Source organism: Populus alba, chromosome 3 (genome assembly GCF_005239225.2).
Source record: "Populus alba chromosome 3, ASM523922v2, whole genome shotgun sequence".
Classification (NCBI taxonomy): domain Eukaryota; kingdom Viridiplantae; phylum Streptophyta; class Magnoliopsida; order Malpighiales; family Salicaceae; genus Populus; species Populus alba.
Window position 1 is genome coordinate 20,682,315 of NC_133286.1, and position 16,211 is coordinate 20,698,525.

At 34.7% G+C, this 16,211-nt stretch overlaps 1 protein-coding gene and 1 pseudogene across 7 annotated transcripts; one reads left to right on the forward strand and one right to left on the reverse strand.

The window, feature by feature from the left end:
* The first annotated feature begins 368 nt into the window (after nt 1–368).
* On the forward strand, nt 369–2,716 carry LOC140955445 (uncharacterized; annotated as a pseudogene).
* A 3,981-nt stretch (nt 2,717–6,697) lies between these two features.
* On the reverse strand, nt 6,698–15,080 carry LOC118054227 (transcription factor TGA2). Of its 7 annotated transcripts, none has more exons than XM_073408136.1 (12): nt 14,818–15,080; nt 13,274–13,390; nt 12,267–12,349; nt 11,416–11,492; nt 11,055–11,339; nt 10,697–10,771; nt 10,550–10,609; nt 10,240–10,317; nt 10,087–10,138; nt 9,549–9,820; nt 7,915–8,163; nt 6,698–7,152 (listed from the first exon to the last, which is right to left on the reverse strand). In XM_073408136.1, exons 2-12 carry the CDS (start codon nt 13,312–13,314, stop codon nt 7,141–7,143), a joined length of 1,284 nt encoding a protein of 427 aa, XP_073264237.1. In that variant the 5' UTR covers nt 13,315–13,390; nt 14,818–15,080; the 3' UTR covers nt 6,698–7,140. The 7 variants fall into 7 exon arrangements, with proteins under 7 accessions (XP_073264237.1, XP_034921602.1, XP_034921604.1 ...); XM_035065711.2 differs by lacking the exon at nt 6,698–7,152 and adding an exon at nt 7,247–7,708 and having other exon boundaries at nt 14,818–15,077; XM_035065713.2 differs by lacking the exon at nt 6,698–7,152 and adding an exon at nt 7,247–7,708 and having other exon boundaries at nt 13,274–13,417; nt 14,818–15,077.
* Nucleotides 15,081–16,211: the final 1,131 nt, after the last annotated feature.

Sequence of the window (16,211 nt, forward strand, 5' to 3'; positions counted from 1 at the left end):
ATTTTTGTTATTCAAAATAAATGTGAGATGAATATTCAATTAAGTGTTATTTCATGTTGATGGTTGCTTTCAAATCATGTTAATGAATTTTATAATTATTTAATGACATTTTTGAAAATTAATTCTTTTATTATAGTTGAAATTTAAAATTAATAAAATATATACATTTAAAAAATAATTTAAATTTAAACCACATATGCTAATTAAAATTATTTATTGCATTGTTTAGCTAATATCTAGATTTGATATATTTTGTAATATTCAATTAAATGTACTGACACTTTTAGCATAATTATCAATATTTTTTTTTATCTTATCGTTTTTTCGATAAATCTTCTTACAGGATAATAATAATAATAATAATAATCATGTCTTATTTTTTAGCGGTTAGATCTCATCATCACTTGTAAATCTTACACAGCTCACCTCTTTATATTTCTCAAATAATAATTTGAGCGGTCAAATATCATCATCACTTGAAAATCTTACACAACTCACCTCTTTATACCTCTCAAGTAACAATTTAAAAGGTCAGATCCCATCATCACTTGGTAATCTCACGTAGCTCATCTATTTAGACCTCTCAAGTAACAATTTGAGCAATCAGATCTCATCATCACTTTGAAATCTTGTACAACTATGTTCCTTGTATCTCTTCCAATAAATTTATGAGTCAAGTTCTAGATTATTTGGATAGCCTAGTCAATCTTTTAAATTTAAATTTACCAAATAATTAACTAGTAGATCTTATCCATTCTCAATTAAATACCCTTTCAATTCTACAATCTCTATCTTTATCCAATAACTTGTTCAATGAAACAATGCCATCCTTTTTGTTTGCTTTTCCTTCTTTACAATATTTTGACCTTCGTAACAATAATCTCGTAGGCAATATAAGTGAACTCCAACACAATTCATTGAGATCCCTTGATTTGAGCAATAACCACTTGCATGGTCCGATCCCAAGTTCAATTTTCAAACAAAAGAATTTGACAGCCTTTATTTTTATGTCCAATAGTAAATTGACAAGTGAGATTTCTTCTTTTATTTGCAAACTGAGATTCCTTCAGGTTCTGGACTTGTCCAACAACAGCTTGAGTGGTTCTACGCCACTATGTTTGAGGAACTTCAGCAACATGCTCTCAGTATTGCATCTAGGCATCAACAATCTTCAAGACACTATCCCTTCAACATTTTCAAAGGATAATAGCTTGAAATATCTCAACCTCAATGGAAATGAATTAGAAGGAAAAATTCCAACGTCTATCATTAACTGCACAATGTTGGAAGTTATTGATCTTGGCAACAATAAGATTGAGGATACATTTCCCTACTTTCTAGAAACACTTCCAAAGCTCCAAATTCTTGTCCTAAAATCCAATAAACTCCAAGGTTTTGTGAAGGGTCCGACTGCATATAATTCCTTCTCTAAATTACAGATTTTTGACATCTCTGACAACAATTTTAATAGGCCATTGCCAACTGGGTATTTCAATAGTCTTGCAGTAAGATGGCCTCAGATCAAAAGATGATTTACATGGGGACAACAAATTACACTGGTTATGTCTATTCCATAGAAATGACATGGAAAGGTGTAAAAATTGAGTTTACGAAGATCCAAAGTACCATCAGAGCACTTGATTTTGTCAAATAACAATTTCACCAGAGAGATTCCAAAGATAATCGGAAAGCTTATAGCACTCCAATAGCTCAACCTCTCTTATAATTTCCTAATAGGTCATATCAAATCATCATTGGGAATTTTAACTAATTTGGAGTCATTAGATCTATCTTCAAATTTACTTATCGAAAGGATTCCAATGCAGCTGGAGGCTCTAACATTTCTTGCAATCTTAAGCGTTTCACGTAACCAACTCGAGGGGCTCATACCAAGTGGAGAGCAATTCAACACCTTTAATGCAAGCTCATTTGAAGGAAACTTGGGTTTATGTGGATTTCAAGTACTAAAAGAATGCTACTGTGATGAGGCACCATCATTGCAGCCATCAAGCGTTAATGAAAGAGATGATTCAACATTAGTTGGAGATGGATTTGGATGGAAAGCTGTGACAATAAGGTATGGATGTTGATTTGTGTTCATGGTTGCAACAGGATATGTTGTGTTAATTTAGAATAAAAAAAAAACCTGCATGGTTTCTTAAGATGGTTGAAGATAAATGGAATCTCAACAAGAACAAAAAAAAAGAAGAAAAAGAATATTGGCAAATATGGTGCTAGAAGAAACTAAATAATGAAATTTATATTTTCAAGTAAGTTTTGCAAGCATTTGAGTTTTCAGATTTTATATTCATAGCTTTTGTTATGCTATTTTTTCTCTGTAATTTATTTGATCTGTATTACCTTTCTAATTTTGCATTACAAACAAGATATCATGTTGATTTGACACGGAAACAACACTAGGGCGGCAGATTCATAGAATTGGATTCCCTTCTATGAAAAAGATTCCATGAGGACCTGCTCAGGCTCAGCATCATCTCCGTCAAAGACTCAAAGTTATCGCGGGACTTTCTCCTCACCTCCCAGTCCCACTACATGGAAGATAGCCAGCACCACAGACACACCTGCAGGAGAGCAGATGTGAAAATTATGCTACTATTCACTTTCAAAGTTCAGGGCATAAAACAAAAGGGATTTTTGATCTGATAAACATGCTCACGTCCTTCACGTGAATGGCTTGTCGTTTCCTCCACTTTCACTGTCGGTCTTCTTCTCCCCAGTCGTCCCAGTCTTCGTTTTCTTCTTCGAATTCTGAATCAGATTCTTGCCCGATTTACTGCTTTATCTGCTTCGTTGAGTTCTGTTAGTCGTTGCTTGCCATGACTTTGTGCTGTGCGCAAAATATGAGTGTAGGCGAGAGAGAGTGAGGGCTGGCATTGTTTCGTGGAGCTTACTCACAAGTGATGAGTTACAATTAACTCGTGTGTTTGCAATATGCTTCCCTTTCGTACAAACTCTTCAAGAGTAAATTCAAAGTCAGTCCCTAAAGTATTCATAAATTGTCATTTAAGAAAACAATAAAATTCAATTAGATCTCTAGGATAGTAGGGATTTTTAATCGAGTCCCTATAATAACGTCCAGGGAAGGAGCTAGACTTGATAGAAGCTTAAAGGATAGAGAAAGGGCAGGAATGAAAGGGTTGGGAGACTCTGGTATGAACTCAAAGGTTCTGACTTCGAGGGAATTTTTTACTTGCAGGGAATATATAAATGTGTCCCATCTTGTTCTTACTATTGGGTGATTTTTGCTTTTCTTGTTGCTATTAGAAGATAATGCATTTATATGGCTTATATCATTTCTTCGATTCTCCTCTTAGATTTTTCTCTGCTAGTCGTCACAAATAATTTGACGCTTTAATAACTTGTGAGGTCCTGTGGTGTATAACCAGTAAGTCTGTTTTGGAAACTTAGTTTTATTGACTTGAAATTTTATCGTTAAGATAGGTAAGATATGGGGTTCATTCTTCTTCTTCTTCTTTTTATACTCTGAGGTGTCCGCGCTAATTTACGTATATCACGATTAATTCTCGGGTTCATTGAACACCATAAAAACCCAATAGACAGATAAAGTACCACAGAAGTGATAAACATGCATAAAAAGAATCGAATCCAAGTAAAAAGAAAAGGAACAAGTTCCTTTCTCCGCTAGGTCATGACCTCAAGTGCATATGAGGTTCATTCTTTTTTTGAGTTAGTAATAGTTTATTTTCTTAACTTCCTTTGGATAATTCTTGTGTATAGGAGGTGGAGTTTCTTAATGGGGATCTCGCATAGCATATTTCTGTTTTAGTGATAAAAGAATAGATGGAATGGCTTGATTTAAATCTAATCGTAGGGGAAAAACTTAAGAGGGGATAGTACCCATGTGATTCGACTGCTTGTTGCCAGCTTCATAAAAACTCTCAAGATTAAAGTCCTTGTTAGAGTTGTATATTGCTTGGAATCTATGAGGTCAATATGAGTGAAGGTGCAAGAGCCAAGAATACCTCTGAGATGTCTCAAATTTCGTTATGATGCTTTTCATATTATGTTTATTTGGAGAACACCATGGGTAGAAATACTAACTTTGATGGGGTAACTTGAAGAATCATGACCGGTTTTTTGTTGCGACAAGGATTTCATCTTCATCAGTGTCCAGTCTCTAAATGACTTCAAATGAAAATCCTCAAATTCTCTAAACACAAGCTCCCAAAATATCTATGAAAGCCTATGTAGATTTATAATCAACTATCATTACCATTTGAATTTGAAGACTGCTTTATCACTAACAACGAAGGCCTCATTGTTCCATTTGCAGGCAAATAGTGGGCCAAATACCAATGGTTGTCAGGTACTCTGTCTCTCTCGGCTGTTAGATGTTCTGAAAGTATGAAATAAATTGGTGTACGTGAAGAGGTGTGATCAAGCCTTGAATGGGCCTTTTTCTGGCATTTCAAGTTTTCCAGTTTGGTGGATTGGAAATTTTAGTAAGCATGGCGGTGAATATATTAACTTCATATTGCCCCATTAAGCTAGCTGCTTGCGCGTCCTATCTTTAAATTTGCACTTAGTTGTTTCCCCCCTCACCTGCCTACATTTACTCCCAGATATGATTACACTTGAAAAGCTAAGCATGCAGTTTCTGTGTTTTAATCTCCCCCTTTTAGCTCCGACAACTACTTCTGAGATTCCTGTGTTTCTTCGACCTCGCTATGATAATTCGTTTTCTGTCGTTATATAGAGGGTGCTTGGAGATGGTCTTTAGGTTATTCGAAAGATAGAGAATGTGGCAACAGGACCCAACAACCGACCAAAACCGCCATGTGTTATTGCAGAATGCGGAGAAATGCAGAGGTTGAGCTCAAGAGGAACATTTCTTTAGGACAATATCACCATTTTAATTGACTACTGACCTTTGACCTACCTGCATGGATGGGTTTTTGCATTCCTTCTCAAAATGGTGGCGGGGAGGGAGGAACTGACTCTCTGAATGCATTAACTACAAGTAAAATAAATAAATAAATAAATAGTTTTCATGTTTTCTGCTTCAGTTTCTGAAGTGTGTGCTAGAATGGATAATTTTTGGGTTGGGTAGGATAGATGTGGAATGCTTTAGATTTTTGTATTTTAGGGTATGGTTTTGATTGGATAAATCTCGAGCACAGAACATTTTTATTTGGAAAAGTGCATTTTAGTCCCTACATTTCCCCAATATTTCCACTTCCACTCCCATTTTTATAACATCTTCTCTTTCTTGTACGTACCTCATTTTCTAACTATTACTAAAATCTTAAAATGTCAATGAGAAAATAAACTCTTAAAAAATTATTAAATGGTATGGTAACGCGTATTTTTAGTTTTGAAAGTAATGTGTATAGTTAAATCAAAAGTAATAATTAAAATAACTCTATTCCCTATTCATATTTTAAATGTACATCTCAAGTGTAATATGAATTTCCAATATTTTTGCATGCCTAAGTTAATATAAATTTTATTTTGATTTGATTAAGAATTAATACTTTATGATCCACTCCCCTTCGACTCAATATATTTTGTTTTAATCGAAGTTAATCAATTAAAATCTGAATAATTTGATGTTTTTTTTGAAAGTAAGGTATGAAATTTCCTTAAAGAGTAATCTATATTGGCCAATGCAAAAAGGATTTTTCTAAAACAGCATACATATCAATGATAAATATTTTTATAACTCAGTTTTTACCCCTGATTTTAAAAAAAAATGCCTTCAAAATCATTTCTTGAAGAATTTTTTTTATATAATATTAGAGTATCAAAGGGTTATTCAGTTCAACTCTTATCACCCTTATTATAATTAATTAAATTAAATATAAAAATAATATAAACATGTGTAAATTTAAAATACAAAAAGTTTTTATATAAAGAAATGTGTTAAAAAGAATTATAAATTATATTTTAAAGCTTCATATAAATTATACTTAAGCCACTTAAACAAACACATTTAGAATCTTAGATTGAGATACTTTTTTCGCATAACAAAAGACTTGTTGGAAAACCTTGTCACCCCAGTTACACAAATTAGAAGATCAAAGAGCGATTTAGGGACACGGGGATTTATTGAAGAGGAGAGATGTTTAGAGGCTGTGCATGTTGTTTCAGACAGAGAGGGCAGCCATGGTGGTGGGTCAGTAGATTTTATGCGGTTTAACACACAAACTTCAACCGAAAAGCTCAGAACAAGAGAAATTGACTTGTTAATGCATTATATTCTTGGATTGAGTATGGTTGCTGGCCAGCTTTTTGAATCCTCAAAACATGAACTTCTTTTATTCATGGTATTGCCATGGGCGGCAGAATGTGATCGGTTCCTGTGCCTCTGGAAGTGTTTTGTGGAAGCTAGTTAGGGTTTTTCTGATCACTGATGGACTTCTCCAAGGTCAGATTCGAGCGCCACGGCAGTGTCCTTAGAGATACTTGCTATATTGACATCTTCAGATCTTAGGCTGCTAAACGCAATGAGATCATGGAATGGCTTGATGATCAGCCTGAAAATTTTCTTGATCTACAATATTGAATTATGAATTACGATGTCACTTCATTCTAATACTGATTTTTTTTTATTCCATGGTTAAGAGAAATCATCAAATGTATATAATTTTTTTAAAAAAAAATCACTTACATATTTACTTTTGCCTCGAACCACATATTCAATTTTTTTTTTTTTTTGTTAATAAAACAATTGGATAGTTTTGCCCAGATCCCATTGAAAACTCTCTTGAACCCTGATTAAAAAAAATTATAATTTATAATTTTTATTAAATTTATCATTAAAACTATCAGTGTCAAATACATGCTTAATGTCCTTTAAGATAGCATTTGGTACATGGTGCTGGATCCATATTAGGTATACACATGATGAAGATAATTTTTTGTCCAATATCCCGATTTCTATCCCTCCATCTCTAAAGAATAATCTTGATATGTTCAGTTCCACACAAACCCTAAATATTTTTAGATTACAAATATAAACATTGAACAAGCATATACAATGGCCCATGAAAACTTCATAAATTTCACTGATTGTTTCGTGTGACAGGTTCAAGAGTAGACTGCCAAATTTTTAGAACTAAAGGTGAAGGATTGCAAGGGTAGATGAAGCTTGCCGGGCTAGATTTGTTGCTGAAGTTGCATGCATAGCAAAATAAAAATTATGTTGTTATGGCAAAATATACAGGCTTCAACGAAAGAAAGTAGGCTAACCAAGATAAATAAATTAACTCAAAATGAAAGTGTCCCAACTTTCAAATTCATTTTGAAATTCTCAAGTACTGGGGATAACGAAAACAGCAGGAGGATGAGACTATAAATAATTAACATTGATGCATACTGTACTTGAAAGATTCAAATTCTATGCTCTAAGATGATTAGTATGACAGAAAGAACAGTACCATGATACATCTGAAACTACAACAGGAGAGATGCAGAAAAGAAAAGGTATTTTGAACACTAGAAACAAGAAGCCCTGCTGGATGTGGAATGTGGCTTTTAGGGTTTTCCTGCGCAACTTGTATTCAGATGCAAAGCGTATTCACTCTTTAGGTCGCGCGAGCCAGAGGGAACTAAGAGCGCGTAAACGGGAAAAGTAATCGTGTATTGCAAGGAGAGCACGAGCAGACTGACGGGTGGTTAATATTCGGTGCATTTGTTGTAAGGTTTGCTGCCTCAAATTGTCAGCCTGGTTTTATAAAACCGCATTAAAAGAGAAGTGCCTTTGAGACATGATACTAGGAATATAGGGGCAAAAGAACAGAAAGAAATGGCAAACCCAGAAAGACTCGAAACTGTAGCTGATTTATGAACTCTTGACCATTATACAAATTTCAAGGTTTTATGGAATCTCTATGTTATAGACGACAAGTATAAAAACAATGAGAAGCATACCTGGCGAATAAATCCCTCAAGGGTACCTAGCTTTCCCATGGCCATGGCCATCTGACCCATGTAATTTGCCATATTTCCAGATGGCCCTGAGGAGCCAAGAGATCCGCTGGACAAAGTCTCAGAGAGGGACTGCTGCAATGCCTCCATCCCTTGAGATAATGCATCTTCCGCCTGTTGGGAGGACTGCTGTAAGTTGCCAATGCCCACCAACTGCTGCTCTGTTAAAGGCTCCAATTGATTCATAAGAAGCTGCAACCATGATCACAAAATTTTATCATGTTCTCAAACGAAAAAAGAATATAGGAGGTATTGTGTTCTGAAAGGAGCAGAGGGCACCGCCCTAAGAAACGAATTGTAAAAAATAAATCAATCCATCAAACTAACAAGAGAATGAAATCTGACAATACAGATGGTATATGCCAGTCAACGGTTTAACCAAGAGAAAGGCTGTGCGCTTTCCCTTTTAAAATGCACAAGCCAGTGCAAACAAATGGTTTAAACTCGAACAATTATGCCTGCTTTTGCAAGCAGGCATACATGCACATGAAAAAGAAGCAGGTACAGGAAGAAAATCCCCTCCGCTCTGCAGTACAAAGGAAAGCCATCCATACATCCAGGGTTAAATAATGCCACCCTCCACCAGCCTTCATTCCCAACCTCGTCTTCTAAGATTAATTTCATGCTAAACAGAAATTACAATACAAACAAAACATTTACAAACAGCCTTTCGATTAATTTCATGCTAAACAGAAATTACAATACAAACAAAACATTTACAAACAGCCTTGCTAGGGAAACGCAAATGGTACAAATGAAATAACCAGCCTCAACAGCATGCTCGGAAGATAGGCAACAAGATAACAAAACTTGATGATAACATCCTTCAATATCTGAGAACAGAAAACTTCAGTCTCCGAGCTGAGAACAAGGGAGGCCTATGTGAGCTTATAAGTTATAATAACTTGCAGTTCACCTGAGAACTTCTATGATATTTAGTGTTGGTTCATCATTTCTTTTTCCAAATATCAAGTAGTTCATAACCTAATACAAATTTCCAAATCTTCTTTCTTTTCTTTTGTTTCCCGCACTTTTTTAATTCTAAATAGATTTGATGCCAAGAAGATACCGAGTCATACTGATCTGGGCTTCAGATCAGAGTTTAACAAGTGAAATAGAAACGGGATGAATCCTATATCAGAACTTACTGTTAGGGATAAGTCAAAGAACCCCTCAACTAAGTGAAGCTCCATGAATGCTTTTACATTATATTTCTCTAACAGATTAAACGTTATGCTGTCAAGTACAGCATCCTGTGAACCAAAGAACTTTTTAACTAGCGGTACAGTATGAGACTCATCTACAATCCCAAGCCCTCTCCCACGAAATTCCCAATTAATTTGGTTTTTTTAATACAAATTTGCAGTTTTACACCTTCACCCTGCTAGCTAGTGCATTGATAATATCGAATCTTTATTAATGAATTAAATGAAGAAGAACAAAAAATACATGGTTCTTGCAATTCTTTTGTTCTGTGCAAGATTACGATACCGACTTTAATACTCTTGTAATGTCACCTCTCCTAGAACTGGACTAACCCTAGCAGGTGGAAAACATTGAAAGCACAATACACTCACCTTGAGGAGCTCAGATGAACGGAAGCCACCAAGCCACAAAAAACACCTCTCTGCAGGTGTTTTCCACATGCCAGACAGCAAATGGAAAACATCAGCCTTGGCTGCGTTGCTCTTCAGCTTGAAAACTTCATCATAGTGAGCCATTATACCATCAGTGATAATACGAAGTTCTGCATCACCAGCATGAGAATTGACAGCTGATCTCAACTCATTAATTTGTCGATTTTGCTCCTCCAGCCATCGTGCATATTCTACATCAAATGCCATGGCCCCTGCAAAAAGATACAATTAACCATCTAATTTGCCAACATGCAAATGTGTGTGAGCTTAAACCCTAGAAATGAAAATAGCCAACGAAATTTGAGGTCATTTCAATGTATAAATGTAGAGCTCACAGCATGATCATTGGTTCAGTCAAGCAGCCATGACAATGTGGAACTCATCCAACAATTCCAAGATATCAAACATCTAGTTGATTCCCAAAAATGCACACATTTCAAACATTGAATCTTGCATAGGGAAGAAACGTTGGCATTACCATTTCCACTCATTGAATGAGTTTGGTCTCCTGAGCTTGATATGAAGATTCCCTAATAGAGAGAAATTCATTGAGACACCTCAAAACAAGGATGCTTAATGAACGAACTGAGATCATTACACGATGCACAAAATAGGATTAGCCAAACCTAACCTGCTGTCGTGCCCGTTGGAGCTCCTGTTCCAGTTGGGTTAGCTTCAAGCGGCTACTCTCCAGCTGCTGGACATATGCCTATGGAGACACAACAAAAGACGAAAAGTAAGATTATTAGAAGAAATGTTACAAGGCACTTATGCAATGTGTAATAGACAAATCAGAAGATTGCATGAAAAAAAATCTTGCATGGTTGCATCATAAAAAGTCCATTCAAAGGATGCACTCCCCCCTATATGCTGTAACAGGCTGTCACTGAAAAGGTTCATCAGAAATGAAAACAAGTATAAGAAAAGGATGAAAAACATACTTTCTTCCTCAAACGGCTTTTTCTTGCAGCTTCTCTATTTTGAGCAAGCCTGCGAAGAGTCTGCGAAGTGTAATCAAACAATCAATCATCAACTACAACTAGATAGAGTAGCATGCAGTGAATGCAATTAACATATAATATTTTCACCTTCTGGTCCATTTTGTCCCTTGTTCTGTCACTGGAATCAGATGCCACGAGAGCTGTAGATTGACCTCTATCATACTGCACACATGACTTTTAAGTGTTAGAATGGAATTGATTTGGTAAGTTTTCTAATGAGCAGAATGAACAATGCCATTGCCTTCATCAAGCAAGAGAAGAAATGAATGTTGGGATCCAAAAGGAAAGAATGGTAAACTAGGATTCTTGATTACACGTACTTGTTAAAAAACCAAAATAAAATAAAACTATTGAAAACAGGATGGCACCTATGCAAATTTATAGTTTCACAGAACTGACTTCACACTATCATTTCACAGGAGTATAGGGCAAGAAAAAACAGCACCCTTTGGTTTTTATCGTCTGTGTCTGCATCCGTTGAGATATCAGTCCTTGGACTAGCATCAGCCATATTGGCCTCCCCCCAGTTCTCTGTATTAACACTTGGTATAGAAACCCGGTTGGACTGTTGAACCTTTTCTAATGGCAACCTCCAATTCTCCCCCCAGTTTTCTGTATCAACAATTGGTATAGAAACCTGGTTTGACTGTTGAACTTTTTCTAAGGGTAATCTATGAGACTCCACTTGAGAAGCAGATGACTTAATGTTAAATGAAGTAGTAGACTGTTTCTGCAAAGTCAGAGAACAGGAAAAAATGAGTGGAAGCAACTAAACAGGCAAAATATCATCTATCTGAGAAATTCACCTTCTCGAAAGTGCCACTATGCAGGCGGTCAGAAGGGATTGCTTGAGTACTTTCTTTTGCTGAATTGAACACAGTACCTGTAGTGACACATCAGGTTATCACTTTTAATTCTAGTTGGTTGAACTTTTCAAAAAATCTAATTGTTTTTTTCTTCTTACAACATATGCAGAGTTCTTCATTTCAATGGATTACAAATTTTCTTTTTGTTTCTTATAGACTTATTTTTTCATTGTGGCTCCCATGGGGATCACTCATGGCATTTGAAATACTTGTCAAATGCCAACAACCATGGTAGAAAAAGTAGTAGCTCCATAATCATTTTCTATACACTGGAATCAGTATTGTCTGGATTTATTTCTCCCACTCTCTTTCCATAAAAAACTATTGGACCTGATTTTTCTTGTGATGATTTTCAAAGCATTACTAAATTGACCACTCCTGGGAATTGTTGCAATTAGATCGATATGGCCCTTGGTTCTAAAATATATTGCACCCTAGCAGTGCTTTTACACAAAATAACTTGCCCAGACCACCCCTAAAATTTAAGGTTAGCAGATCATTTTGCAATAAGTCAATATGAAGTACACTAGACACTTCAAATTAAGATCAAAGGATGGTGATGGGTGGTTAATGAAATTTACCCCTGTACAAAAACAGTAGATTATATTTTTCTTCAAAATAACAATGTTCCAATGAATTTCTTTCAGCGCGATTAAAAAAAAATTAACGAAAAATTTAGATCACCAAAAAGTTATGGGCAGATAAAATTTAATTATATAATCTAATAGATGAAGAGCATGACAAACCAGTTTTAGATTAGCCCATTAAAAGTTGGATTACTCAACACTTGCCTGCACTCAGGTCAATAGCATCGTCTTCTAAGAACACCCCAAAATCAGAAACACGGTAAGGATGAACTGTGCTTCTCTCTACACTGATGAAATCCATAATTGTCAACAAATAAGTACCAAGAATTTGTTGAGTAATACAATTTTACAGCCAAACAGCATCAAGCATGAAGTAATACCATCAGTTCAAACAAGCAAATATTTTGTTACATTTTCCTCTTCAAACCAGTAAATGCGTACATCTAGACCAAAAATCTTACAATGACCTTCCAGATTTAACAATAGAGAGTATACTACAGTTACTGGACCCATAGAGGAGAGAGAAGTAAAGGAAAGGGATAAGCGCAAACAGGTTTATCAATTGAACTACTTGAGAGCATTTAAATCTTCAACCCTAGAACTAAGGAAAAATGCAAAACAGCCTCCAGAAATAATGTAGTTTGTTTGATTTATATGTCAAGGTACTTAACCCTTCCCCCTTCTCTCTCGCAATCAAGTTCCTCTTTAACACTTGCAAGAACATTTAGCAAATTACTAAAGCAATTAAACTTAGAATAGTGTGCAAGCTACATAACTTGGCAGAGTGATGGAGCATGAAAATCATTCATTTGTAACTAATGTAAGAAAAGCTTTTATGAGAATAAACAAATTACATTGCATACTCAATATCTGGAAAGCACATTTTCAAAATCATTCGATCCCATTTTTTTGAAGCTACCAATCAAACAAAGAAACTCCTGGTTATTGCACCCTGGACTACCAATTTTTGACAATAAGTTCGCAATGTAGTAGTACCAAACCACTAGAAATGATTTCTGATGTGAGTACAAGACACCCTAAACATGTTCAAGTTCTTGAACCTACTATTGGTTATATACATATTAGTAGACAAAAACACAAGACGAGCAGATTAGGCACAAAAAAATCCAGTGTTGAAAGATGAATAAAGAATAATGAATGAAAAGTTAAATTGAAACCGTATACAAAAAGTGATAGAAGGAGAACTGTACATTGCATTTGAGATTGGAACCTGAGGATCAAAGCTCGGCATCCCGACGGCCTTCTTCTCATCTTCTGCATCAGTTCTACTCCCCGTAAATCGCCGTCATTTTAACCTCCTTAGTCCCCTTCAAACAAATTGGTACCACAAATCACTAACTAGAACAAAAGGCAAGATGTATCACTAACTTCTTTTAGTAAAAACAATCAAAGAGACAAAAAAAAAACTAAAAATATATTGAGAAACAAATATAAAGAATAGGACGAATTTTCCCTTTTAACAGAATGCAACATCTAACAATATTAGTGCATATACAGCAATAAATAACACAAAACTAACTCAGCAAACTCTACATTATCCGTCATCCAAAATAACAGAGTATGCCTCTAAAGCTCCAATTTAATTCAGAGCTGTGCTCCACATTACCATGAAATATTTAGTTAGCAGAATCTTGAGGATTGTTTGGCTAATGTTAATAGATTTTTCAGCATCAGGCTAACAACAAAGTGAAGAAAAAAGAAAAGGTGGTGCTCGTGCTTGCAGATACTCTTACCCGCATCAACCAAAGTTGGTTATCAAACTAGCTAAGTTTGTGAGACCGGGCAATAATTCCATACATCGAATTCAACAAGAACAAGCAAAAGAAAAAGGGAGAGGAGAAGCAAAACAAAGTCAAAGAAAACTAATCAGATAACTAATCAAATGTACATATATGGGTCATCCATTCACAAATCATACTATCCAACCTTGTCCATCATCTCACATGACACACAGAAGAGAAATCGAAGAGAATCACTTCAAAACCCTAACAACATAACTTTCAACCCAAAATTGAACCTTAGTATCTACCTAAGCTTGGCCACTCTATAGCAATACCAGATGCCAATATCAACCCAATAGAACAGTAAGATCCCCAGATACAGAAGTTAATTAAAATTAAACTCATCTATTCAGCAAGCAGCACACAATTTGCACCAACTCAATATGCAGCAACAGTGGAGAAGAACATTACAAAACCCAGAATTCAACATCCACAAAATGCTCTAAAAAAGAGTAGGGAGCAATTCAACAATACCCTGAAGCCAAAACTTGATGTACAAGAGACATAAAACCCCTGATAATGAACAACTTGTAGAGATCAAAATTGTACCCTAAGATGTAAAGTTCCAAACTTTCACCAATCCCCAAGTCAAAATCAAGCTGAAACACTGTAAAACCCCTAAATTCATCTCCTTCAAATATCAAGGAGACTTTTAACACATTAAGCATAAATTTCACACCAAACTAAAAATACCCAGAGAACCAAAACCAACAAAAACCTCCAATTCAAGCTTAAAAAAGAAACAACACAAATTCACCTACTTTACTACCAAGCAGCAAACTGTCACTTCATAAATAATAATTCTCTAGTCAAAATCCAGCAAAGTATGAACAACAAAGCTTAAGAAGGTCAAAATTCCACCTACTTTGCTAACAAGAAGTAAACTTTCACTTCATAACATGATTTTTTTTCTAGTCAAAACCACAAGAAAATTTGAACCAAACCAAATCTACCTGGGATTTTGTTGTTGCTGATGATATGAAGCTTTCAACTTCGCGAAACTGTATGTACTGGATTATTAGATGTGAGAGAAGAGTGATGAGTAGATCACTCGAATCTCTAGACGTCTTCTTCTGCGAGAAATCTTCCACTTTCCAAGGACTTAAGATTTTTTAATCACTTTAATAATGCTTTGGTGCTTTGACATCAATTGTTTTTGAGTGTTTATTAAATTTTTTTGCTGTTTACTGTGTCAGTACACTGTAACAATACAGCCAACTTGCTCACTGATTAGTGACCAAAGCCTTGGATCCCTATCTGGTTAATGTTAAGACAAGGTCAGTGCCGGCTAATCACTCTAATTCTGCCACGTGTAAAATCCAGAGATTTTTGCAATAATTGGAAATGTTTCTGTCTTTGCCAATTAAGAATTTTGGCTGACACGGATTGGTAATGATGAAAATTAGTGATTTCTTAGTATTAATTTTTTACTTTTGCAAATTACATAGGCGCAAGAAACACAAGTTATTAAACTAAATCAAAGGCACGCTTTCTGAAATAAGATAAGTTAATGAAGTTAGATTTAAAATTAATCAAAATAATATTATTTTAAAAATTAATTAAATTAAATCAGGTTTGAATTGGATTAATTCCTTGCAAGTTGACTCAAATTAATTTATTTATAAAATATAACTTGTATTAATAATAAAATTTTATGTTAATTTATCAAATTAATCAAATCAAACTGACCAGATTCAATAAATATTTTAAAGACTTGGATTCAAGTAAATAAACTTTAAAGTTTTCTTTTACCTGTCATGTTTTTTATATATTTTATTTGATTATATTAAGTAATTAAATAAATTTATCAACAAAGAAATAGAGCTTTGATTTAGTTTATATTATTTGATCTATAGTTGTTAGATTCTCAGGTTTTACCTTGTTCAAGACTCAAGTTACTGGGTTCCTATTTTTAATTTATGAGTTGCCAGTTAACTCTAATCTATCCGAAAACATATTATTTTGGACAATTTTTCTCAAAAACAAAGGCTAAAACCACAATATTTTGAACAAAACAATAAAAAGATTCTTGAATTAATATGGTTAGATATCTAAACAATTTATAATTTAGTTCACCGAATCATTCAAATTTGATTAGATTAACATTTAGAACGATTCAAGATAAAATTATAGGTGGGATTTATTATTTATCAACTCATAATACCATATCATGTTTAATAATATCCATACTTTATCAGCATCCAATTTTCTTTAATGGGAAGACTATATAGTGTGTCAAAGGAAATCTATAATAAATATATTTGATCTGGGATTTTGGATAAGTCCACGGAGGCTTTCCATAATTGGCTAGTTACTTGCTGAGATGGAAACTTGTTGTTCACACCTG